At 46.9% G+C, this 25594-nt stretch overlaps 1 protein-coding gene across 1 annotated transcript; it reads right to left on the reverse strand.

Annotated features, from left to right (window-relative positions):
* Positions 1–811: 811 nt before the first annotated feature.
* Positions 812–13196, reverse strand: LOC130882036 (vomeromodulin-like). Its single transcript, XM_057781917.1, has 14 exons — positions 12932–13196; positions 10343–10832; positions 9938–10039; positions 9214–9369; positions 8376–8460; positions 7604–7661; positions 6649–6719; positions 5373–5519; positions 4200–4322; positions 3973–4040; positions 3677–3707; positions 2379–2439; positions 1616–1695; positions 812–835 (listed from the first exon to the last, which is right to left on the reverse strand). The coding sequence occupies exons 1-14, from the start codon at positions 13194–13196 to the stop codon at positions 812–814; spliced, it is 1761 nt and encodes a 586-aa protein (XP_057637900.1).
* Between the last annotated feature and the right edge of the window lie 12398 nt (positions 13197–25594).

Genomic DNA, 25594 nt, shown 5'->3' on the forward strand with positions numbered 1-25594 from the left:
CTAGTGTTCCAGTTAAGTGAGAATCAATTGAGAAGGCACAAGTTGCTCAATTATTCATCAAACACAGGTCAGGCACCAGGGCTCTGAGCCCTAGGGACATGTGGGTCCGAGAGACGCATGGGTTGTCTGATATCAGACAGAGAGGGCTGAGGAGAAATGAGGGCTCCCTCAGGGATAATAGCCAGAGGTGCTGGTCGGCAAAGGGGGCCAGATGTAGCTTGAAGATAGTGGCTGGGTTTCCTCCACTTCCAAGGACACCAGTGGGGTGCTGGATGATCAGTGGTCATTCCCATGGGTACAGGGAAGCATTTATGCCGACTGGGAGAAGGAAGATTTACCAATTGCAGCCACTTCCCAATAGAAGTAGGTGGGAACAAGGCTTTCCCACCTGAGTCTTTGTGAAGCGCGCCAGATCTAAAGTAAAACAGGAAAGTGAGGGGAGAGAAGTTTGATCATTGTCACGATTGTCTCCAGAGTGCTGGAGAACGGAGGATTTTGCGGTCTCATATTATTGTTCAGCCCCAAGGAAGAACTTCTTTGCACACTCATGAACATGTACCAGGACTGAGACATGAGTCATCTTTTCCTTTTGCATGAAGAGACTGTTTATTAAGGAGCTGATTACAAAGCGCCCAGGTCCTTGAACTGTTCTTCTTCTTTCCCTTGTCAGTCAGGGCAGGGGATCTGAGCAGGCTGAGGGACTACTGCTACTGTCCTTAATCATAAGGATGGGGCTTCAGAGTTGCATGGAAAAATTCACAGAGGGGTTGGCTGTCATTCAGTACTTTGCCTGGCTTCAGCAGTGCTGGGTTCAGTTTGCTGCCTGAAGGTCACTCTAAGGGGAGAGAAAGACAGCAGTTAAAGACAGCCTTTAACCCAGAAGTTGACTGCAGCATGGTGAGTGCTGACCCACACCCCACCAGATCCCATAGCACTGCTTCAGGGATGGGATAAGACACCTGGAGTGAGCACCCTAGAGAGTTCAGACTATGAGAGAAGGAATTTGGAGGTGAAGCCTCTGGAGGGAAGGGTGTCATGAGGAAATCCATACAGATGCATTTGGGGTTCACCCAAGAAAACAGGTGTAAGATACAGATTCTGGGGTCACAGTTTTCTGAGTGAAGCACTTGCTGACCCTGGCACAATGCTGGCTGTCAGTAACTAGACTTTCACTGTTAACGTATAACCTGGGGTGGGCTGTGTTTCTTGTCCTTGTAGTTAAGGCTCAGATGTCATCCATCTGATCTGTTTGCCTGATCAAGACTGGATTGTGGAAGGTTCTCTGACCCCTGATAGAGTCAGTACGAAAAACTGAGGGCATGAAACAACCACCCTGAGAAAATGCTGACTTTCTGTCCTTTGGATCCTCTAGGAATTGCTTTGGGACCAGATGCAGGGAAGGATGGGGTCAGGTGCAGCTTAAAGTTTGAGTCATATGAGAGAAACTGATGTTTTCTTTTCTTTTCTTTTTTTTTTTTTGCTGATGTTTTCTGGGTCAAATTTCATACTGATTGCACAGGCAGAGGAAGAAAATATATAAGGTCCTGTATTTGAGGCAAAATCAAGTAAAGCAAAGCAGAGAAGCAAGGAAAAGAATTGTATTTCAGTTTCTTACCGATTTCAGCGGTTTGACATCGGCATTCGATAAGGCAAATGAAGACACTCCTTCTGGAACATTCATTTGTTTATACAGTTCTGAAATAGGGAAGAATCACCTTGTGACAAGAGTTAAGGGAAGCAGTAACCGGGGTGGCTCTTCTGACCACAGTCACGCGTGGGATCTCTGACGTGTTTGTGGCCCTAGGAAAGTCACTGCCACACACATTCAGCATGGTGTCATGGATACTGTCCACCCCAGCCTGTAGGATGGAGGCAAGGTATGGTGTAGGGGGAAGAAGGCCCCCAAAGCAGGTGAGGACCTGGTGGTCTAACACTGATGAGAAGCGATGCTCTGCCTCACTGCAGGACCTGGCTGGAGGTTGTATGTGCATTTGATGACCAGTATACTATTTAAACCACAGTAGAGCTAACCAGGAATGTGCATACCTGGCACGTGGCACCACCATCATTGTTGTCCAAAGCGGTTATGATATAACCTTCAAGAGTCAGAACCCTAATGCCTATAGTGGTGGGTGACCCAGGTTCACTGTTCATTTGTATGCCCTGGTGGTCTTGGTTCCAAGGAACCTGTGGACAAGACTTCCTGGGAGCTGCAGAGGAGGCAATTTGATCTCTTTCCCCTTTATAGTGTTAGCTGCTGTCATGTAAGACAGAGAAGGTGATGTGTGCCTGGCAGAGGACAGGATGGCCCTGTGCTGGGTGATTTAGTGTCAAACGTGTCATCTATGGCAGCTGTCAGAGTTATTAATTCCACATACCATTGAAGACAGACCAGGACTTCTTCATGACTTCAGACAAAATGGCTTCCACCTGTTCCTTCTGCAAGACACGGGAAGACATTTTCAGTAGAGCCTTGCAGGCCTCTGCTTGTCCTTAGGGCCTAGGACCTCAGCTCAGGCTGCAGATTCCTGTGGGATTTCTCTATTTCATGGGTTTGCCATGTGTCAGGGTGGAGTGTAGAGATGGATCTCAAGGTATCCTTAGGGCTCCTGTGTTTGAGAGTTCAGGGGCCCCTTTTTTGTTTGTTGCCCTTGTGGTTCCATGAGCAGAGGTGTTGTCCTGTGCAATGCCACCTTGCTACTGTTACCGCAGGTGGGTTTGGAACTTCAGGAACAACTTGGAGGCCAAAGGTGGGAGGCCTGGCAGTTGTTGGCCACTGCATCTGTGGTGATGTGGTTCAAGGATGTATAGCTCTAGGTCCATCCCTGTCATGATGCTCCCTTCTCTCTCTCTCTCGTGACCCTCCTCTGAGATCATATGCCGTTCATATGTGTCATGGTGCTCCCTTCTCTCTCTCGTGACTCTCCTTTTAGATCATATGGGGTCCATCTACGTCATGGTGCTCCCTTCTCTCTCTCTCGTGACCCTCCTCTGAGATCATATGCATTGCTCTGCACCTCTGCTTCCTTCTCATTGCTCACCCTTCTCTGTGGGAAGTCAGGCTTCTGCAGAACTGGATTGGGATGCCACTGTAACAGTTCCCCACTGTGTGCACTCAGAGAACACTCCTTAAACTCTGTCCTCTCATATCCAGGGGGCAACTCTTAGCATTAATGACTGCATTTGGGTGTCTCTATTTTGTTGGGGGTCAATCCTACTCAGTGTTTTTCACTGAGCCCACAGCCAGGAATATCCTGTCGCTTCCCTGCTAAGTAGAGACGTAGGGATTGCTAGCCTTGGAATGTTCCCTGAGTCTGCTTCTTCACTGACTCCCCATACCTTCGGCTGCTAAAAGGACACATTTTCCATTTCCATCTCTGGGCACCCACTGTGAGCCTCTATCCTGAATGTGGCACCAGACTTTCAGTATCTTGTTTCCGTTGTATGTGTTTACATATATGCTCCTTGCAGGCCCCACACACATGTCAGTGTGAGCATGGGGAGTTGTGGTTTAAGAGTTCTCCAGAGAGCCAGTTAGGAGCCTATGTTTCAGTTCCACAGTATGTTTGTGCTCTAATCCCCATGGCCTCTCTTTCCCCACTCCTCAGTCACTGGTCTGGCATTGACATGATTTCCCAGCGATCATGGGTCAGTATAAAAGGACACATCAACTTACAGCCTCAGGGGGCTCCACTCTGTGATCAGACCTGTCAGCCACAAAGAACAGAGAAATGTTAGGCTCATGGGAACAGTACTGCTCATGTTTAGAGTTTGAGTCTTGTCTCTGTTGGTTTGGATTGAGTCATCTGTAGGCAGGAGCTACTGAGCAGAACAGACAGATGACAAAGAGCACAGAAGCCACAATTCCTGAGTCCCTGTAATGATTCAAATATCTGCCCAGAACCCATCATGTCTCTGTGTTTACAGGGTCTTTACATTCTCTGAAGTCTGCGCAGTTGCACCTTATAGTACCTTGTGAGTTTGATGTCTGGTACCAGTTTGGTTTTTGAAATCTTGCTGTTATGGCTGACGATTAATTGCTGAAATGACACAAGGGAGCGTGAGTGAGACATGAGTCCGTAGCCTTTCCCTCCTCTGTGGGGACACCAAGGCTAAATGGGCCTCAGGGTTTTGGGAAGCGTTCATTCCATGTCCCAGGCCTTCTTCCAACTCACGAACCCTCATTTCTCAGCACTCACCGTTTTCCCAGTGGCAAAGTCCTCGCCATCCTTTGTTATTTTCACCTCATAAAAGACTCTGAGGAGTTTGTCTTTCTGGAAGGTGTAGGCTATTTTGGTGATGTTGGCTTCCAGGTCATTCATCTGTTGTGAAGAAGACTTCAGTTAGTTTGGGGAAGAGGATGGAGGTGCTGTATCATGAGCTAGCATGTGCTCTTCAGTCTTGGTTGAGATACTGAGTTTGGTCCTCTAAGCTTGGTCTCCTTGCTGGGGGCTGGTGCAACTGAGAAGAAGAAATGACAGAGACATTCCCAGCCCTTGCTCTGTTTAGTTCAGTGGATGGATGTTGAGGTGGAACCCTTGAGAAATGTGCTTTCTATCAAGTCTTTCAAAGTAGCAGTGTGCTTCTCTGCCCTTGTGTCCTGGAATCTCTCTGCTGAAGGCTTATGGACTGTGTGGTGAAGATTCCTGTATATTGCTTCACCTGATCATGGTTTATACAGCTGTGAGCTCCTCTAACTAAGGTTACTTTCCTTCATCTTTAAAAGGGTTTGGGTTATTTTAAATAACCCCTCTGTAGATAAGCCTGGTGCCCTTGCTGCTACTGTGACTTGGCTGTCTCTGAGTCTGGGAGTGTATCAATAAAATAAAGAAGAGTACTTACATAGAGCTGTATTTAGGATTACTTGCCATTGATCATTTAAAGATACCTGGCTGTGTACTTGGCATGTGGATGGCACATTCATAATGCTAACTTCCCACCCCCCTTTCTGCTTTTGATGCCCTACTGAAGACTTCAAGGGTCCTTTCTGTACACTAAGGATGATGTGTGTCCTGTGGCATTGGTCTTACCCATCTTGGCGAGAGCCTTTAAATCTCTGCCATGTAGTGGTGGCACATTCTTTTAATCCTAGCACTTCAGAGGCAGAGGCAGTCAGATCTCTGTAAGTTAGAGGCCAGCCTGGTGTACAGAACTAGTTCCAGGACAGCCAGGGCTACATAAGAAACCTTATCTTGGAAACAACAACAACAAAAAACCCCCCAAAACAAAACGAAACAAAAAAGCCCCCAAACCAGCCTCCCTAAAACAAAACAAAATGAAACACCCCTTTAGATCTCATTCCCATCTCTACTTTCTCCCTCAGAAGTGACAGTCTCAGCTCATGTCCAGAGTGGCTGATGAAAGACACCCACCTTGACAGAGCTCTGCTTGGCCACATAAACTAGAAGTGTCTTCAGCATTGAGGTGGACATGGTTACAGAAATGGTGGCGTTTCTGGGATCTGGAGGCATTCGACTTCCAGGCACAGGCACTGTTCTTTTGCCAATGTTGGCTTCAACCTAGGGAGAGGAAATTAGAGAACTATCTGTGTGAGTTCAGGGGATTAGAAGGAGAGGGAAGGCCTGTGACTCGGCTCTGACAGGGCAGGGTGAAGAGGCCTTTGCTCCAGTGACAGGGCAGCAGGGCTCAGGGTGGCCAGGCTTTCCTGAGAGGCCATGAATCCTCACCTGAGGGCAAGTCGCCCTTTTATGATGGACTTCATGATGACATGTGTGTTGACTAGTTGCTTCCTGTCCTTGTCACAGTCTACAGAACTGAAGGCTGGTCTCCCTCCATATCTCCCTCCATGTCTCCCTCCTTCCTATCTTTCCTCCCCATTTCCCTCCCTCCCATGTGGCATAAACCCATATGGAGGAATAAGTTCTTAGATTAAGGCCATTCCTGAGTATTTTCTCTGTCTTTCTGTCTGTTTCATTCTCTTTTTGTATGCATTCTCCCCTCCTATTTCTGAGCTATAATCTTTTTCTGGAAGGGATATTGAAACATTCAGAGGTGAACATAGAGAAGAGAGGGTTTTACCTAACATCATTGTCCTGTGCATATGTCCGTTAGTTTTTTTGACTTTATGGTGAATCATACTATCTCTTTATACTATTTATATTCATAAACCATGGCTCTGTTTCCACATGTGACATGTGCAGAGGAATCTGACCCTCAGGTTGGCTGTGTCCTTTGTGTGTTGTAGGTCATTGATGAATGTCCTCTTGAATGTGCATGGATTTTTGTTTCAGCATCTGAGAGCAAGGTTGTTGATGGATTTGCAGAAGAGAAGCTGAGCCAACTCTGTCTCCTTTTTCATCACTTGCCATGTTCTGCTTTTGCCTTCCTAGTTGCTTAGCAGGTGGTTGGAAGGAGCTTGCCCATATGTTTTGTTGTGTTATAATCCGCCGAGAATGGAGACCTGAGCTGGGCGAAGTTTTGGTTTTCTCTGATGGGGTTCTCACGGGCCATGTGCTGTGGGTTTGAACGGAGAAGAACGCTAGCCTGCCCGTGCCCTGATGAGTACTCAGGAGACTGATCCCAGGAAAGCATTGGGTTGAGAAAAGAGCCTGACTTTTTGATCTCTTTTGTGGGCTCAGGTAGGCTTTCAGCCTTCTTCCAGTTATTGCAATGACAGCAAATACTTACACAGTAGAAGATGGAAAGTCCTTTGGGAGATATCCTGGCACTTTGAGTCTTGTACTTGAATAAGCCGGTAGCTGTGGAGGAGAGGAGGGGGAGGAATGGAGAGAGTTTAGACGGCCATTGACGACTGCTGTACCTCAAATGCAGCTCTGGTCTCCCCCATAGATGGACATTTGATTCTGTCTGCCTTCCATGCACAAGGTGCTGTCTTGGATGCCTTCTACATCCCAAAGGTAGCTTGTGGTTACCCAAAAGGATTTAGATTTTTTTTTTTTTTAATTTTTGAGACAGGGTTTCTCTGTAGCTTTTGGTTCCTGTCCTGCAACTAGCTCTTGTACCAGGCTGTCCTCAAACTCACAGAGATCCACCTGCCTCTGCCTCCCGAGGGCTGGGATTAAAGGCGTGCACCACCACCGCCCGGCCAAGGATTTAGATTTTTTTTAACCTGATGTATCAAAATCTTCTTGGAGAAGGAAATACTATCTATCTAGGCCATGCATTTTGTCTACCCTGAGCCTTGAGAAATAAGCTAATTTTCCTACTTCACCTCTCTGTGTGGTTCAACTAAACATGTCTTTCCAACTTGGCTGTTGGCATGTTTATAGGGATATTGTGAGATTTCCTGATCCCAGGACTCCAGAGATGAGGACCTGGGACTGCTCCTGATTGGACTCTTTGCAGTATTGCTTTGAAAACTGTTTGGGTTGGGAGCTCTGTGCAGATGCCCCAGAGGCACTGTGTCCTTTGTCTTCCGTGTGTCAGAAGGAAAGTACTTTAAGAGAAAGGTCTGCTGGGCCATTCTCCTTCCTAGGTGTGCTGAGTAGGCTGTGTGAGCCCTTGTAGTTTTGGAGTCTGGTATCCTGGAGCCCATCCTCTGTAGTATGCCACCCTGTGAAATCCACCAAGGTCCCTGGGGCACCTCAGTGTACTGGCAATATACCACCAAGGAAGTACTCACCGTTCTTGCACTCATTAAAGTTCGTGAGAACGACGGCACAGGAGTTGGAATTCTCCAGCTGTGAAGTCACCACAGGTTAGCTTAGCTGAGGGAACACCAGTCGCCTGTCTTATCATCCTACCTCCTCCCCGTCTCCCCTTGGCTTCCCACTTTCCTGTGCCATTTCCCTGACCTCTACTGGACCGAAGTTATCCACTATTCTCAAATCTTGTGTTCTTTAGTTCTGCTGCTTGGTATATGTAGTGATATTTCATTTGTATTTTAATAAGTAAAGCTCGTCTGGAGATCAGAGAGTGAAACTGCTTCCCTGGTCAGCCTTAAAGACCAGGCAGTGCTGACACACACCCTTATTCCCAGTAGCCACACTTATTGCCACAGAAACCGGGCAGTCGTATGCACACCTTTAATGCCAGCACTAGAGAGGAATATGAAACAGGAGGAGACCGCTCCAGGTCAGTCTCATTCTGAGACTGCTGGAGGCAGGATCTCTATTGCAGTGTGATGTAGATAGAGGTAAGCGCCGGTTACTGGCTGTTTTACTTTTTCTAGTGTTCAGGTTGAACCCCAGTATCTATCTCTGAATTTTATTAATTATACTTCAGGCTTATGTTCCAGAGGAGCTGCTTGTCCATGGTGGCCCTTGTGCTCCAGAGGTCCCTGGCACTGTTCCTCAATCTGTCCTAGCAGCAGGGCATTTACAAAGCTGCAAGTTTCTCCTCTCCTTCCCAAGGATCATGTCTGTGCGGAAGCCCCACCCCTTCCCTGGACTTACATTCTCATTCATTTCTGCTGTCAGCAGTACTGGGACGATATCGTTCAAGGGCAGAGGCACAGGGAGAGGCACAGTTCCTGTGACTCTGAAAGATACAATGCTGAAATAAGTGATCTTTGTTTCTGTGTTTTTCTGTGTCTTAGACAAACGGACTCACTGATGAATGATGTCTGGCTTCTAAATGAACGCGTGAGTCCTGAGCTCTTTTCTTGGTCTTTAGCGTTTAAGGAGAATGCAAAGATACCTGGGCAAATCACAGGACACCTGGGATGGGTTCACCCTTCAGACACTGGAGCACATTTGTCCGCAGACCTTTCCGTTGTCTTGGTGTAGCTGTAGATCTGAATTCACAGCTTTCTATGTTCTAGTTAAGGAAACTATAATGACTCCTGCCTAGGCCATAGCAGAGGGAAGGAAGGAATGTCAAAGGAGGGTCTGGGCAGGTGAGAAGCATTTCTATTTTTCTAGTGTGTGCCTAGTCAGAAGGGCCTGGAGCCTGTAGCTGTTCCAGGAGAAGAGCCATTGGCAGCTGTCCCACAGAAGTGGTAGAGAGATTTTTACTGTGTGGCCTCGTGGTTCCTTTTTTCATTTTGACTCAGGTCCATGTACTGTTTAGGGAATATATAGGATGAGTCACTTAAATAGAGCCAGCAGGAAAGATATAAGATAGGTGTGAGAAGGTTGTTCTTAGCAACAGAGGAACGCTGGTCGTCAGCTCTCCTGGCATTTCCTGACTGTCTAGTGTACTATGGTGGACCAGTCTCCTCTGAGACAGCAGCTGGGCCCCTCTGGTACCTTTCTGCATTGATTGAGTGGAAAGAAAGCAGGTTTTACGTACGTCTCTATTAACTGAATGTTGACTTCGTTGACCTGGAAATGGGTGTCCTTAATGTCAAGGTTGACGCACTGGGTGTTGTTGGAGGAAATAGCAGCTTTCGTCGTCACTTCCATTGCCGATTGAAACTGCAGTAAGCTGATGACAGGTCCAAGTACGCTGTGGAGAGGATGTGCAGGCGAATGACATACTGCCTGAGGTGAGGCTCCAGCAGAGGGACGGGCATTTGGGAATCAGCCTCACGGTTTGGGGAAGCTTGTCGTCTATAGGGGAGGACTGTGTTCCCAGTCTACGTGCTCCTAGATCCTCAGTCCCATGCCACAGAATGAAGAGGTTGGCCATTTTCAGTAGTTAGTTAATATTTGACAAATAATTTCCTCATGTAGCCTTGAGGAGGTCACCTGTTTTTGGTTTCAGAACCCACGAGTGTCGTACTTTTGTCTTCTAGTTGTGTCGAAATACACAAGAAAAGCCTAACAGGAGACAGCTTGGGCTTCTTAACATAAGAAGGTCCAGACAAGGCAAATTGTGTGTGTGTGTGTGTGTGTGTGTGTATTTTTCAGAGGCAGGCTCTCACTCAGTAACCCAGGCTTGCTGGAAAATAGGTAACCGTCCTTTTTCTGTCTGTGTCCCTGTCATCTGGCTCTAGGATAGGGACCTCATATCTTAATTCCTGGCGACCTGGCAATCATTTTGTGAACTTTAATCATCTTGGGAACAGGCTCACCCTTTTCCACCTATGTTGGCAGTGACTGCCGAGTGGACTTGGATCTCATCTGCTGCCATGGTTATGTCCATGCTGTCCACAGTTACGTCATCAACCTTTAAGCTGCAGAACGACAACACAGACTCAGTTCTTTTCCTGGATACCGCCTGGCCCTCATGAGAAATCCCTGTGAGGCTGCCAGTTCACCACCACCTGAGCTGTGCTTATGTCTGCCGAGCTCCTCTTCCCACCCAGTGGTTCAAGCTCAAGACATCCTGGTCACATTTTGCAGCTATTCCAGCAGGAATAAGTATGTCCCTGTATGAAAGGGTGGCTGTCCCCGGGGTTGCTGTAGGGTGAGTGTCAGCGTTCCCAGTGAGCAGTAGTTTGTCCAGAAACCCAGAGAATTGTGAAGGAAGCACTTACTCGAGCAGAAGGTCTTGGACCTTGACCTTGAGCAGATCTGAAAGTGGGTCTTTGACGCTTTCTGGGAGTATTTCATTCACCTTGGCCTCTACAGAGTCTTTCAGGTTGTCTACGTTTCCAATCATGTCATCCAAAGGCTTCTTGATACCGGAGAGCACGTCTCCATTCAGAAGTCCTTTCCCAGGGCCCTTGTCTCCACCGAGGTTTAGTAAGCTGCCCAGGCCACCACCGCCCCCTGGGAGTAGCTGGCTGAGGCCTCCAGCAGCCTTGGACCCTGAAGAGGGCTTTGAGGGATCCTCATTCCCTGCTTTGCCTAGGATACCATCTAGGCCGAGACCGCCTGCCCCTTGTAGGAGGGAGGTGGGATCTAAGAGTGAGAGCAGGTCAGCATTGTCCACCGTGGCTAGCAGTCTCCCAAGTATACCTGCTATGTTAACGTCATCACACTTGACAATGCCCTCGATCTGTGGGGGCAGAGCGTCCATGAGATCTGAAAAAGATGAAGATACAGCCCTGCTGTGTGATTTCTGTTCAGATCATCCCTAGCAACCTCCTTTTAGAAGATGGCATATTGGAATATGGGGCACATAGGAACTTGAATTCTGCCTTCCAATTCGAGTGCTTCCCCTGCCCTAGTTAAGAATAGTTGTCTGGCCGGGCGGTGGTGGTGCACGCCTTTAATCCCAGCACTCGGGAGGCAGAGGCAGGCGGATCTCTGTGAATTCGAGACCAGCCTGGTCTACAAGAGCTAGTTCCAGGACAGGCTCCATAACCACAGAGAAACCCTGTCTCGAAAAACCAAAAAAAAAAAAAAAAAAAAAAAAAAAAGAATAGTTGTCTGTCAGATAGGTCCCCCTTCCCTGTTGTCCACAGCTCCTGTTAGTCCTCATGGAGCTAAATTTTGATGGGATCATTTGCCTCAAAGATACTTGAGTGTGGAGTCAAGGTGGAACCTCATATATGTTTGTTATATTACTTGTCATATGTCTTGTTTCTTTCTCTTCTTTTATTTAAAAATATGTCAAACATTCACACATGCACACACACGTGATGCCTCCTGGACTTGTCCTGTTAGGGCCTGAGCCATCAGACCTGCTCTATTTTTTCCCTTTGTGTCTACTCCTCAGTATCAGCTCTGCTCTTTAGAGTCTTCGTGGTCCCCTGATCCCCAGTCTCAGTGTTTGTTCGAGGTTTATGTTCGGATGTGGTGCATGGCTTCCAGATGAGGGATAAAGGTTATGGTTGCTGATATCTTGTATATATGACGGACTACAGAGTTAGGCATGTAGTTAAGGGACAAGCACAGTTACTCTTTCTTTCTAGGCCATTTTGCCTCATTCGCCTCTGGTGTTTGATTCACCTCACCACCTCAGTAGTCTTTGCAGAGTATTGTTTCTGGGATGTGCTATGTTGGGTAACCTTTGCATTTGCCCGAGGCTTGGGCACTGATAGTCAGGGGCCTATCATATGCTTCCCTCCATTTGGTATAAATAGAAAGGGAGACAAGGAATTCTGGGTAGTAGAAAACAGGCTGCAAAATAGTCTAATTGCTAGAGTGCTATCTCCACATCCTGTCTTGCTAGCTCTTGTAGGAAGTGTATAGAAATAAATGTCGGTGAAGTGTTGAATGTGTTCAGACTTGCTAACTTCAGAGCTGAGACTGATTGAAACAAAGGGCATCTGCCTCAGCAGAACTGCAGTTGAAGCAGTCCCTTGAAGTATCTCTTACAGCCTTGCTGGTCCTTCTTTGTTGAGTTCTGTGCCTAGGACATTGGACTTATGGGGGTGGTAGTTGGCCACTGTGACAGTTCAGTGGCTAATGGCCTTCATCTCCATCCTGTCATGCTCTGATGCAGGCCTTTGTTAGACCATTGCTGCAGGGAACTTCCAATATCTACAAGGGTTTCTTGTGTTACTTTAGCTTTCAAATCTATCCCTTTCCTATTTGTCAAACTGAGTCACTTCTTTGTCGTGGTTTTAACTACCCAGGTTTCCGTACTCTCAGCCTTTGAGATTCTCAGTGAGTATAATTCCTCATCTTATGGACCAATGTGTATCTCAGATAGAGAATGGAGTGGAAGTTTCATGAGAGCATATGTGGTAAAGGACTTCCCGGAAAATTCTTAATTTTCTGTTTCTTTTTTTTTGGAAACCAGGCTGAGTTTTAATCATCTGTGGGAGTCTAGGCTAGCTTAGGACACAGTAAGGAGGAACCTTGTGGTGTGACCGAATCTCTAGTTGGTAAGAATCCAGTGGAACGCAAATAGAGAGACAGCCTTTGGGGTCAGATATTATTTTTGTCCAGGGTAGGGCTGACCTGTTCCAAACTAGTACTGAAACCTTACATGAAGCTTCACCATCTCCCTGAGCTCTTACATGAACTGGATTCAGCCCCTTGCTGTTCCAGAATTTCTAGGTTTGAACCACATTCCCTTCTCTCTCTTGGCACCAAGAAGATGTCCCAGGATCCTCGTGTTTGAAAACCACTTGTTCAGAAGGTTGACCCACCCTGCTCTGAGCTCAGAAATGTTCTGGGTATGGGAGGTGTGGACAGGAGCCAAGATGACAGCTGAGGTTTGTCTTACTTACAGTCTTGGAGTTTGCCACTGGAGAGGAAGTATCTGGCTGCAGGTGCACACTTGCCGCCTTTGGAGAGAGCTGGATTAATTTTGGGAGCTGAGCCTTGCTTGTTGGGGGGATCTCTGAGGCGTGGTGGTGTTGGCAGGTTAAGAGGGAGGGTGCTCACATTGGGCACAATGGCAGGGAGAGTATTCAGCCCTGGGGGTGCTTCCACCAGGTCAAGTGTTCCTGCGTGGATGCTCAACATGATGGCCAAGGCCCAGAGAACCCACATCATGGTGACTGAATCCTGAAGAAGAGAAATGGGTCACATATATCAGTCACAATGGGCCTTTGAGCTGTCATGCAACTTTGTGTAGAGGATTCCCTGTCTTTGTTAGAGTGTGTTTTTCACATTATCGACACCTCAGGTTATCCTATGTTCATGGGAATATGGTCTGATACATGTTACCACCCTGTGGAAGCAACTCCTTCCTCTATGGGTAACTGTACTATCAGGATTGGCTACATCATGTCAATGTTGTCTGAGCCCTGTCCTGAGCTCTGACTTCCTGGGCTCATATATATCATCCCCCTATACTGTACAGTTACATATCTTTGTATTATCCCCAATATGAATTTCTCCCCTCTTTTGTTTCTCAGTGCTGAGTTTGTACACAGGACTTGCCCATGTTATACAACTGCTCTAACGCTGAGTTATGTCCTAGCCCCTGGTTGTGTCCTAGTCCCTGTCTGTGACTATGTCAAGACCTTAGCTCTAATCTCATGTTTCTTCCCCAAGTGTCTTCTTAGTGAGTAGCTAGTACTAGACTTTCCCTGAGACATCTTATAGAACTGTGCCAGCAAAGCTGGGCATTAGGCCCCATTCTTATCCTGGTTTCCCTGTCTTGGGTGGTTTTCCTCATTCATGGTGGATCTGAGCTGTGCTGGTCATTCCTGGAGATTATTTCCCATCTCCCCTTCTCAGATTCCTCTCTTATGCTTATTCTCTAAGTGCTTTGTCTCTGACATTTACTTGATTCAGCTGATTATTCATTTTGAGACAGGGTCTCAATCTACAGTCCCAGCTTTCCTGAAGCTTGCTTTCTGGTTCTGCCTGGCCGTGACATCACCGAGAGCTGTTGCCTCTGTCCCTCCAGTGCTGGGATTAAAGCTGTGCCCCTCCATGCCTGGCCTGTCTGTAAATCTTTGAATTACTTTTAGTCATTGTTTTTAGTTAGCCGTGATGTTTGTTGTAAGTCATGTGTGTGTAAGTCCCAGGACAACTGATGGCATTGGTTCTTTCCTTTTGTGGGCTGCAGGGATCAAACCGCGCTCATCAGGCTTGGTGGCAGGTCCCTGTACCAGCTGAGTGGTTTCCCTGGTTCCCTCTAGCATTTAAAATGGGACTGAGGCATGTGTCATGTTATTTTCCCCTAAGAAAGGAGTTGCCATAGCAATTTTTCTCTTTTGCCCTCCTCCATCTGCCAGGGATTGTAAAGTTGTGGGTGTGGGTCTTTGCTTTGACCTCTGGAAAAGTTGTCCGGATCATCATTGGGTCACTTCTGTCAAATCATGACCCCAAGAGAAGTCAGTGCAATTTGGTATATGACAGAGGAGACCCTGCCCATGTGTTCATAATAACAAGGATCATTCCTCAGACCTCAGGTATAGCCCCTGCTTTACAGAAACACTGCTGCTGCCTGGCACAGTGGAGGCTCTTGCGGCATACCTGCCCAGCAAGTGCCTCCTCCACCTGTGACTGGTACCACTCTGGTAATTACTTGATGTTGATTTAAAATATCATGTATAATCCCTCTCCTTTCATCCTTCCAATCTTTCCATGCCCCGTCCTCTTTTCATACTCCAGTAGTCTCCAGTACCCGTGTCTTCCCAGAGCCGAGGGGCCTTAGTCTGAGAAGCTGATGAACCTTAGAAAGTGGTTGTGATGGTTTAGGTTGGCATTGTGTACACACACACTAACCAAAGTAAGCCCTCTATTGCCATTGCCATCAGAAAGGGTTCCAGTAATTCAAGCCAGTGACAATTCCTTACCTGGAATAAATTGCATTTTTGGAAAATAAATCTTACCACATTTCCACCAGACTTCTCCCTTTCTTTTCTGACCTCTGGGAAATCTAAACAGTATTACGTCCATCTAAACACACTGTTAGGACAAGTGGGCATGTGTGCCTCTTAATGAGTTCATGGGTATGCTACCTTGGCGAACCTCTCTGAGAGTTCTAGTGGTTGGTTTCCTGTTTTTTTAAAAATACTCCCCTTATCAGCCCTTGATATCCACCGTCCCATTTTAGGCCCAGTGTCCCGCAGTTCTGCAGCAGAGGAACATTCTAGATCGTCAGTGAATAAGCTCTAGTCATCTGTCCAGAGGTGACCCGTCCCATGGTCGTTCCCACGTAGTCTGCCATTCTTAGTGCATCCCTCTGGGCAGTCCTTACCTTGTCCCTCTGAAGTGTCAATGTCTTCAGAAGCTGCTTCTCCTGCTGCTCCTGCCTCTGACTTTCCACCCCAAGGCTGCACTTCACTTTTATAGACATCCACTGTCTCCTAGAAAGGTCATCATAGAGGAAAGGGTATGATCTAGATGTGCTGATAAGACAGGTGTGATGCAGTCTGCTTTCCAAAATCAGCAGCGGCTCTTCTTGCTTTTGTTGGCATGTTCCTCAGCCTATCAGAGCTGGTTTTGAGATGGCAGAGGCAGGCATGTCACAGAGAGAGTGCAAAGGCTCTAGGGGCCTGGTGTTTCTTTGTGTTCTGTATTTATCTTTGGGATGGGTTGCAGCCAATAAATTGCTTTCATCAATATTTTTATGGAGTGTATTAGAAGGTGGTTTATCTGTCCCTTTCTTTTTGTACATCCTCTCAAGCTCTCTTGTGTCTTGCTGTTTTAGTCCTTGGGGTGTTGGGTGACTTTGTGCAATGTCCAGATGGACAGAGCCCAAGGCAGACAGTATAAGTCTCTGAAAGAGCTTTTATGGTGTCACAATGTCCCCATGTATAAACTCAGCACCTAATGATCAGCAGAAGGGCAGGTATCCATGATTCAGCTATGATGTCCCTTTGGTCATTGATTTCAGTGATGGCTTCCTGTCAAGTCGTTTGTCTCATGTATGACTGACATGAAACATCCTGCAATATTGTACCTACTCACGAGTAATGGGGTGTGCAGGGATGGAATATTTCTAGTGACAAAATGAACCTATCTGAGCATAGTAGTGATCTTGGGTGTGTTAAGCAGAGGAGTTATATACTTTTGTGTGAGGCTCCTATTAAGTCTTCTTGTGAAAGTATAACAGGGCTAGCAGGGATGTGTGTACATTTATATTTTCAGTAATATTTGTTTATGTAATTGTGAGACCCCTACTATTTCTTCTTCTTGTGAAAGTAGAACAGACCTGTCAGGGATGTGGATGCTATGTGTCATTTATATTTTCAGTAATATTTATTTATTCTTTGAAAATGTTGCACATTTATGCAATGTATTTTGATGATATTCATCTACCACTGCCTCCTAACTCTCCATGGTACCCTTGCTTCCTCTCCCTCATAGCTTCCCATTTTCCTTCTTTTGGTTGTTTCTATACCCTGAGTCCAATCAGGGCTCTCTACCTTTGTGTGGACAGCATACCTGTAGTATCCACAGAGGAGAGCAACCCCCCTCCACCATCAACAACTGCCAATAGCTCATCCACTAAGTGTAGGTCTTTGCTTGGTCCTGCTCCATCCATACTGGAATCACGACTGGTTTGATCTCCTAGACGACTTTGCAGGTGATTACAGCTGGTAGGAGTTGATGTGTGCAATAGTGTTGCCATGTCCAGATGTCAGCAGTTCACAGTTCTTCCAACTCCTGAACATCTTTTCTGCCCTCTCTCTCTCATGATGTTTCCTGAGCCTTGTGTGTAGGGAGGTTGTCGTATATTACTTGTTCACAGTGAACTCACAGTTACTTATACTTCACACTTGGGCCAGATATGAGGCTGTATTAACTACTACCCACTGCAGAAAGAAGTGTCTGGCTAAAGTCAAAGTGCTAAAAACCTATATGTGCATACATAAACGTTGGAAAGCGGTTTGACAGCATGTACTGGCAGTGAAACAAGAGGAGATCCCCTTCCTCGGTCTACCATCTCCTTAGTCATTTGCTTCTCAGCAGTTTACAGCAGCAGACATGAAGCAGGACTCATATTCAGTCAGAAAGCCCTTGGTTATCCCCATGCTCATCATTCCACGATTGTGCCAGTGGGTACATCTTGTGTGCTGTGTGCTACATACAGCATCCAGTGTAGTATGAGACTATTGATGTCTCTCCTGACCTCAGGAAGCTTGAGTAGCACCTTCTGGCACTTTAATAGCTACCCAGCAGGGATAGATTTTCCTGGTCAATGGAATTTGATTTCTTTGCATCCTGCATCTTTGTTAGAGTGCTGACTTTGTAATAGGGTCTTATCATTTAGTTAGGGTAGGCACCTGTACAGTCTAATTTAATGTCAACTTGACACAGGCTAGGCTAGTCCTCAGAGAGGAGGGAGTCTTAATTGTGAAAATGCCTCCATAAGATCTGGCTGTAAGGCATTTTCTTAATTAGTGAGGGATGGGGGAGAGCTCAGTTCGTTGTGTGTGGTGCCATCCCTAGGCAGGGTTCTGGGTTCCTCAGGAAAGCAGGTTGAGAAGGCCATGGGGAAGCAAACCAGTAATCAGTGCCCCTCCTTGGCCTCTTAGTCAGCTCCTGCCTTCAGGTATCTGCCCTGTTTGAATTCCTGCCTTGACTTCCCTCTGTGATGGACTCTCACCTGGAAATGTAAGCTGAAATAAAGCTTTTCCTCCCCAAAATGCTTTGGTCATGGTTTTTGTCACAGCAATGGAGACTCCAACTAATACAGCCCCTAAGAGCAACAGCCTGTGCTGCTTTGGGTACTTCTCCCCACCCGATAACTTGTAAGTTGGTGTCCTGTGCCTGGCACTGAGATTTTTTCATGTAATAACTTACGTATTTTGGGAGTAGCATTGTCTAACCGTGCAGGGTAGTTCTGTTTCAAAGTCATTTTAAAATGTATTTTCTAGCTGGGCATGGTGTCACATGCTTTTAACCCTGCACTTGGGAGGCAGAGACAGGCAGATCTCTGAGTTCAACGACAGCCTGTTCTACAGAGTGAGTTCCATGACAGCCAGGGCAACACAGAGAAACCCTGTCTTGAAAACTAAATGACAGCAACAACAGAAAAAGAGTTTTCTGGTTAGCTCACAACTAGTGGATTTCCATAAGATATCTTCATATATTCTTGGTTTTGACTAATTTACCCCACCCTCTCTTCTCCCCTCCCCGCTTCAATCTCCTTTCATGTCACCTGTGTTCTGTGTTATATCCCCTTTAAGTAACATTTTCTTCCTTGAGTTGGAAGATCATAGATTTTCATATAGCTTTTTTCATGTACTTTTCATTTTGCCAAACCTTGTGACGCTCCCTCAGTTTCTCCCTGCTCACCCCATTCATGCTTGCTTGATAGTGTGTAGACCGTGTGGCTCCTTGAATGTGCTTATCCTCCTCTTTAATATGAGCAGCTCCCTCCAATATCCTCTGTAGAGCTGGCTTACTGGTCATAAATTCCTTCAATCTGTTTTTAATGTAGAAAGTTTTTATTTCTCCTTCGTTTAATAGGTAATTTTGCTGGGTACAATAGTCTGGTTAGGCAGCTGGGTCTTTCAGAAATTGAATATATCTTCCTAGGCACTCCTGCCTTAAAGTGTCTACAAGATTATTGGTTGCTATGTTGATGAACCACCTGCTTTTACATGTCAGTTGACCTTCTTTACATCTTTAAATGTTTTTTTTTTTAAAAAAAATTCTCTTTTTAGTGTCTTAATTACAGTATGTTGAGGGAGCTTCTTTTCTGGTCCTGTCTATTTGGTGTCCAATGAGCCTCTTCTACCTGGCAGGGCATCTCTTTTTTTCTAGACTTGGGACATATTCTTCAAGGTTTTTACTGAAAATATGTTCCACACTGGGGCTGGAGAGATGGCTGTTAAAGAGCACCTGCTGCTTTTGCAGAAGACACGAGCACCCACATCAGGCAGCTTACAGCCATCCGTAAGTTAGTTCCAGGGGATCTGATACCCTCTTCTGGCCTCCTCAGGCATCCTCAAATGCAAAAAACCCACAAAATATTTTAACAAAATTTAATAATATTATTCACGCCTTCACTATGTTATTTTTCCTTTCCCATGTCTATAAAGTAAAGGTTCTATCTTCTGTGGTGTCTCAAAGCTTTCCCATGCTCCATTTGTAGACTTTCAGAAGCTGATTATTGACCTTTAATGAATAATCCACTTCCTCTATTTCGTCTTTCACTTGTGATACTCTGTTTTCTACATAATCTATTCTGTTGTGGATTTCCACTGATGTTTTTATTTGGGTTTTCTTTGTGAATTCTGCTTTCATGTCTTGGATGACTTCCTCCTTTGATTCAGATCTTTGTTTCCTTTCTTGTTGGGCATACTCATAGCTTCTGTGATGTGCATCAACACAACTGTATTCATTATTGTGAGTTCTCTGTTTGGAAGTTCTTTCATGTTTTTCTCACTTGAGATCATTACCATACAGTTCAATATTTTTGGGAAGGGGGTGTTCCTATTTTTATTTTTTCTCTTTTGTGTGAGTATGTGTGTGTGTGTGTTTCTTGGATGGGACTTGCACATCTGAAGTAGTTTGTTGATTTAGTCATTTTCTTTTTCTTTTCTTTTTTTTTTTGGTTTTTTAGAGACAGGGTTTCCCTGTGTAACAGTCCTAGCTGTCCTGGAACCAGCTCTTGTAGACCAGGCTGGCCTCAAACACACAGAGATCCACTTGCCTCTGCCTCCCGAGTGCTGGGATTAAAGGCGTGTGCCACCACCGCCCAGGCTTATTTTTTTTCTTTAAGTAACTGTTTTACTTTCAGTGGAGGATGTTTAGTGTACAGAGAGGGTCAAGACACTTTCTCCCTTTGTGGCACTGGCTTTGAGGGTTACAACTGTGGGGCTGACCTGGTGGTACAGTCTAGTGTGATTTCCACAGGAGCTGGGTGGCCTATGGGTAGGAAGGAATGGGTCTACCAATGAGCACAGGGACGCCGGACACCGGAGGAGCGGGGCAACAGGGCAGGAAAGTGGGATTCTGGAGAAGCTTGATGTTATTGGCAGCACAGGGAGTTGAGATCCTGGTGGACCCTGCAGCCTATGGGGCAGCGAAGAACTGGGCCCGTTTGACTGATGGAATGGAAAGGAGAAGGATGAGGATGTTTTAAAGAGGTGCTGATTTGTTCCTTTGCTTAGACGGAAATACGGTACTCTTGTAGATGGGAAATGACCCCTGGTACCCCACTTTGGGAACAGAAAGGCTGGAACTCAGTGCCAGCCAGAGGAGGGGTGTGTCCTGGAAGGGATTTCACAGCTAGGGGCTCATCAGACCACCAGCAGCAGAGCCTGCAGGAGGATAGTGATGGGAGCAAGCACATCCTGACTGGAACTGCTGAGATGGCATAACACTGGTCTCTATTTAGCCTGAACCTCATGTCAGGACCCTAAAAAGGGTCTCAGTGAGGGAGACAGTGTGTCACTGGTCTCTTTGTCCTGCTTCCCATGGAGACATGCTGATTAAGTCTCCTTCTTGTGCTTTTCACATTCATTTGGCTTTTAGTTGTCTCCTTGAGAGGGGTGTGCAAACCTGGCTTGTTGGATGGGGCACCGCGTGTGACCCTAAGCTCAGTAACAGAATGAGGCATGAATGGTGTTAGTGGTCTGTGATGGTTCTGGTTGTACTGAGTTTCTGCTCGGAGCCCGACTCCTTTCTGCCTCTTTTCTCATCTTGGGTTCTCAAGCTTCCATGCCTGTTTTCTGGTGTGAGGCTTCCCTTCCACTTCCAAAGAAAGCTGTGGGGCTCCCATCCCTGAAGGGTTTGCCGTTTCCCCTGTACATTCTATCACAGGGTCTGGTACAATCTGAGACCCAAAGCAGGATGGGGTTATTCAATGCCTGCTCTGACTGCACACATGCTGGACTAGAGCACTCGCCTGCATGGCCCTTCCAGCAGCCTCAGCATGTCCATTCATTGCAGGGCTCTCCCCAGCCACACTGGTCCTTGCTCTGAATCTCAGCAGCTGCTCCCCCTCCAGGTCCCAGTGTGGTCTTGGTGAAATGTCAGATGCAAAGAACAGTTGACACCTTTTCTCACATGGCAGAACTCAGAGCGTTACCCATGATGCTCAGTAGAAGACAGAACCTAAGTGTTCTGGGTCTTATTTTTTCTGGACATTTGAGGGAAATTGAGCCATGTTTTTGACGACAGTTTTGCCACGTCTCAGTGATTAGACCTCTTGATTTAATGTCCCTTTGGAGTCAAACAACTTATGGAAGAGCCGGAGAGTAAGTACATCAGGAGGCAGTCTGTGGTGGCCTCCTGGTTCTTAGGAGGTGGGGCAGCCATTGAATTCTGCCAATCCAGGATGCAGGGAATATGTTATGCAGGGCAGGTTTCCCAACTGGGGACAAAGGGCTGACAAAGAGCAGCTTGTCTCAGACACTAAGTGATTTGACCTTCTGATGTACCTTCGAAGGGAGAGCCTTTCAAGGCTGTCCAGGGCCGGCTTGAGATCACAATTGCCTGTGATAAAGCAAGGTCGGTGCCAACTCTTAATGGCCTCAGTGTGAAGAGATCACAATGGGCCAGCTTGAGCCAAAGGTGCCCCGTGGACACAGCCATCAAGATTTTATTCCCCCTTTGATAGCTGTGTCCTTCAGCTCACACACAATGTGCACACTGGTGTACAGACTTCCACTTCTCTTTTCTCCTGAGCTTGTCTGTGTCTGCTCTTCTCTAAGTAGGGGCTGAGTTGGGCCTTTTGTGCCATTGCTTCTGTGGTCTGATCAGTTCTGACCTTTGGGAGTCACAGGCCACAGGTCCCTCTCCCGGGTTCTTTGTGTCTTTGAACCTCCTTAATTCGTAGGTAAAGTGTGGTTTTGATGCAGAGGTGACATTCTCTTGATGAGGTGTTGGGAGTCAAGACAATGCAAAGCTTTTCCTGAGGTCCTGGTGTATGGTGAAGGAATGCAAGTCCTTGGCTAAACCCAGGAACATTCTCGGCTAGGCCAGGGATGTCCCCAAGCAACTCAACTGTTTTTCCCCGAGGGGTTGTGGTTATCAATTCCAAGACTGTTGTGTGCTAGATTAGCTTCCTACTGACTTTGCTCCATTGTATATCACTTTTTGCTGAATCTGTCCCATTTTCCCTCTACAAATTGTACTTAAGATGCTATGCTTCTTTTTTTTTAATTTTTATATTTTTTGCTTTTTAAATTAAAATTTCCGCCTCCTCCCCGTTTCCCATTTCCTTCCCCCTCCTCCCACATAGTGCCCCCTCCCCCCACTCCCCTCCCCCTATCCCCACTCCTCTTCTCCTCCCCCCACTCCATTCCCCCTCCCTCTCGATACTGAAGAGCAGTCCAAATTCCCTGCCCTGTGGGAAGACCAAGGTCCTCCCACTTCTATCTAGGTCCAGGAAGGTGAGCATCCAAACAGGCTAAGCTCCCACAAAGCCAGTTCATGTATTAGGATCGAAACCTAGTGCCATTGTCCTTGGCTTCTCATCAGCCTTCATTGTCCACCATGTTTAGAGAGTCCGGTTTCAACCCATGCTTATTCAGTCCCAGTTCAGCTGGCCTTGGTGGGATCCCAATAGATCGGTTCCACTGTCACAGTGGGTGGGTGCACCCCTCGATATGGGAGCAGCGAAATATATATCCTAATTAAGGGAGCCATCTTAGGGTTGGCAATGACTTGACTCTAGAGGGGCTCGCAAGTGTCCAGGGAGATGTCCCCAGCTGGTACCTTGGGCAACTGAGGAGAGGGAACCTGAAATGACCCTATCCTATACTGTTGAATATCTTGCATATCATCTTAGAACCATCATCTGGCAATGGATCGAGATAGAGACAGAGACCCAATTTGGAGCAACGGACTGAGCTCTTAAGGTCCAAATGAGGAGCAGAAGTAGTGAGAACATGAGCAAGATGCTATACTTCTTAATGAACTTGCTTGTTCTAAGAGATAGCTTGTTCAAGATCCTCTGACCCCAGCTTTCCAATTTTTAACATTTTGTCATCCTCTGGTCTCCTCTCTCAGGGCCTGTCACTGAAGAACAATATGCTGGTCCAGGTCAACATAACAGTGCTTCTGAGGGGTGCAAAGTAGACTCTCTATGCGTCTCTAGGAACTGGGGCTACCCTAAGGGATTGTGAGGCCTTTGAAGTACTTGGCTTACTGTATCTACTATGTGTAGTCTGGCCTTAGGAATTTGGCCTGCCTTGTAGTGTAGGAGAAAGTACTCCCAATATTTGCCTGCTTTGAGATCAGCAAGTGGTTGGACCACAGGGTAATAGAACTGTCAACAGTGTCAACATGTATACACTCCCTTGGGTATAGGGCATGGACAGGACAAGGAGTAGTATTCAGTTGTTTCCCTAGGTACTGGGTCATCATTCCAGCAGACCCTCGGTATTTCACCTTAATTGAGGGCATGTGGCAGGCTGCCTCATTGGTGAGCCTCATCGTAGGGGTCAGCGCTCAGGCTGCCACCGGATACTGAGAATGTCCTGGGAGCATAGTCGCAACAAGAGCCTGTGTATCAGACCTGCACTAGGGACAGCATGACGGGTCACTTGGGTCCTGGGTTTATACTGAAGACAGTGTTTGGACATCTCCATGGCCTTGTATAAACTCTGCTTTTTGCGTGTGGTCACCTATTCAAATCTGGGTTTAACTCTCTGGTCAGTGTAAGGGTGTCCCTGAGTACTGGACCTGATGTAGGGGCAGTGTGATTTTGGCTCCTTAGTTACTGGGCCTGTACAGAGTGCAAGTGGTCCTCTGAGTTATGGTCTCATCCCAGGCTAACTGTGGGGTTATCTTCTGGATGCTCTCTGGGGTTTAGACAGTCTCCTTGGTGCTAGGTCTTCCCTGAGATTAGTTGGAAGTCAACCTCCTGGGTTCCAGGTCTACACTGAGTCAATATGTGGGTTTCCCAAGAGTCCTGGACCTACCTTGTTTTCAGCACACTGCTCTATTAGAGCCGAGTCTGTCCTTTAGGTGGTAAGAGGCTGTCTCCTTCAGTACTGGGTTTGTCATGGGGATCATGTTACAGCTGCATCCTGGATAGTAGGAATCCACTGAGGGAAGAGTTCAGTTAGCCCTTAAATACTAGGACTCCATGTGGTCAGAATGGTGTGTGCCCTCAGTGCTAAGCCTTCTCTGATGGTGGTAGAGACGTGACACTTTGGACATTGGACTTGCCCTGAGTTTATAGGGTGTGTTGTCTTCTAGGTCCTGGGACAGCTCTGAAGGCTTTGAGAGTGGGTCTCTCTGGGTCAAGCGCTGCACTTAGGTCAGTGTGCAGGTGGTCTTCTGAGCCCTGTGCCTCAAGAGCTGCACATGGTCCTCGGTGGACAGATCCGTCTCTGAGTCTGACAGACGGTTTGAATGTCAGGGACTTTTCTTAGTCCGGTTGTGCTTGGTCCAAGGACCCTTAAATACAGTCCTTGGACAGGGGCTTCAAGTTTATATCTCATGCTAGTCAAGATTAATGTGGGAATAAGCAAAGTGGAAGCAAGCTTTATTAAAGCAGAATCACAGAAAAGTGAGAAACTCCAGAGAGTGGGAGGGGTTTGGGTTTTTGAGAAGGGCAAAAGGTTATTGAACTTTGTTCTCGACAGGCTTCTTGTGTGTGTGTGCACACGCGTGCAGGCGTATGTGATTGTTCATGCATGCTTGTGCAGATGCTGCACAGCAGAAACTGGACCAAGACTGAGTGTGCTAATTACTTTATTGTTTAGTTCTCCCTGCTATCATGGGCCAAGCCAGCAGAGGACGCACATGCTCTAGTCATGTCTCTTGGGCTAACTTTATAGTAAGCACTCTTTGCTTCATGTCCACCAAGGTAGTGGTGACTGCTTTAGTTACTCTATGGCACTGACGGGCACTCTGTCTTAAATTGGGTGGAGGTTTTGTAGAAGCTGTCTTACGTAGTCTGTTAGGATTAGCAGCATTTAAAGCAAGGAAAAGACAGCAGTGCCTTATATATGCTTCTCCAGGGTTTGGGAGGGGCGGCCGGCCTACCTTTCCTGGTCCACAGCCCTGTCTCTCCTCTTATCTGGCCAGTCTGCTTGTCTCACACATGTACTAGCCTCCATTTCCACCTCCCCCAGTGTTCCAGGCTTTGCTGCCTTACCTTGTAGTCTCTCTCTTAACATCAGCCTCACTGCACTGTATGTGAGCATCTTGTCGGCTTCCCCAGAAGTCATTTTCCCCTACCGCCTACCAAGAGGCAGCTCCTGCATCCAGATCAGCAAGCGGTGTCCTCCTGGATACTGTGGGACACTGGACAAGAGTGTGCCAAAAGGAGTCAACTACATGCTGGCATCAGGGAAGACCCTCTGGGTATTGGGCCTGCACTGGAGGGCAGCATCCGGGCAGCCCCATGGAGATTTTCTTCTGGCGGAAGTACAGGAGTGGCGCTGTGGGCACTGGATGCCCTTGAAAACAGTTCCTGGCAGCCTCCTGTACACTGGATACCTGGGAGCATCGTGTGGAAGATTGCCTGAGTACTCGCCCTTCACTCTGATTAGCTTGAGTGTGGTCACATGGGTACT

This window comes from Chionomys nivalis, chromosome 9, assembly GCF_950005125.1.
Source record: "Chionomys nivalis chromosome 9, mChiNiv1.1, whole genome shotgun sequence".
NCBI classification, from domain to species: domain Eukaryota; kingdom Metazoa; phylum Chordata; class Mammalia; order Rodentia; family Cricetidae; genus Chionomys; species Chionomys nivalis.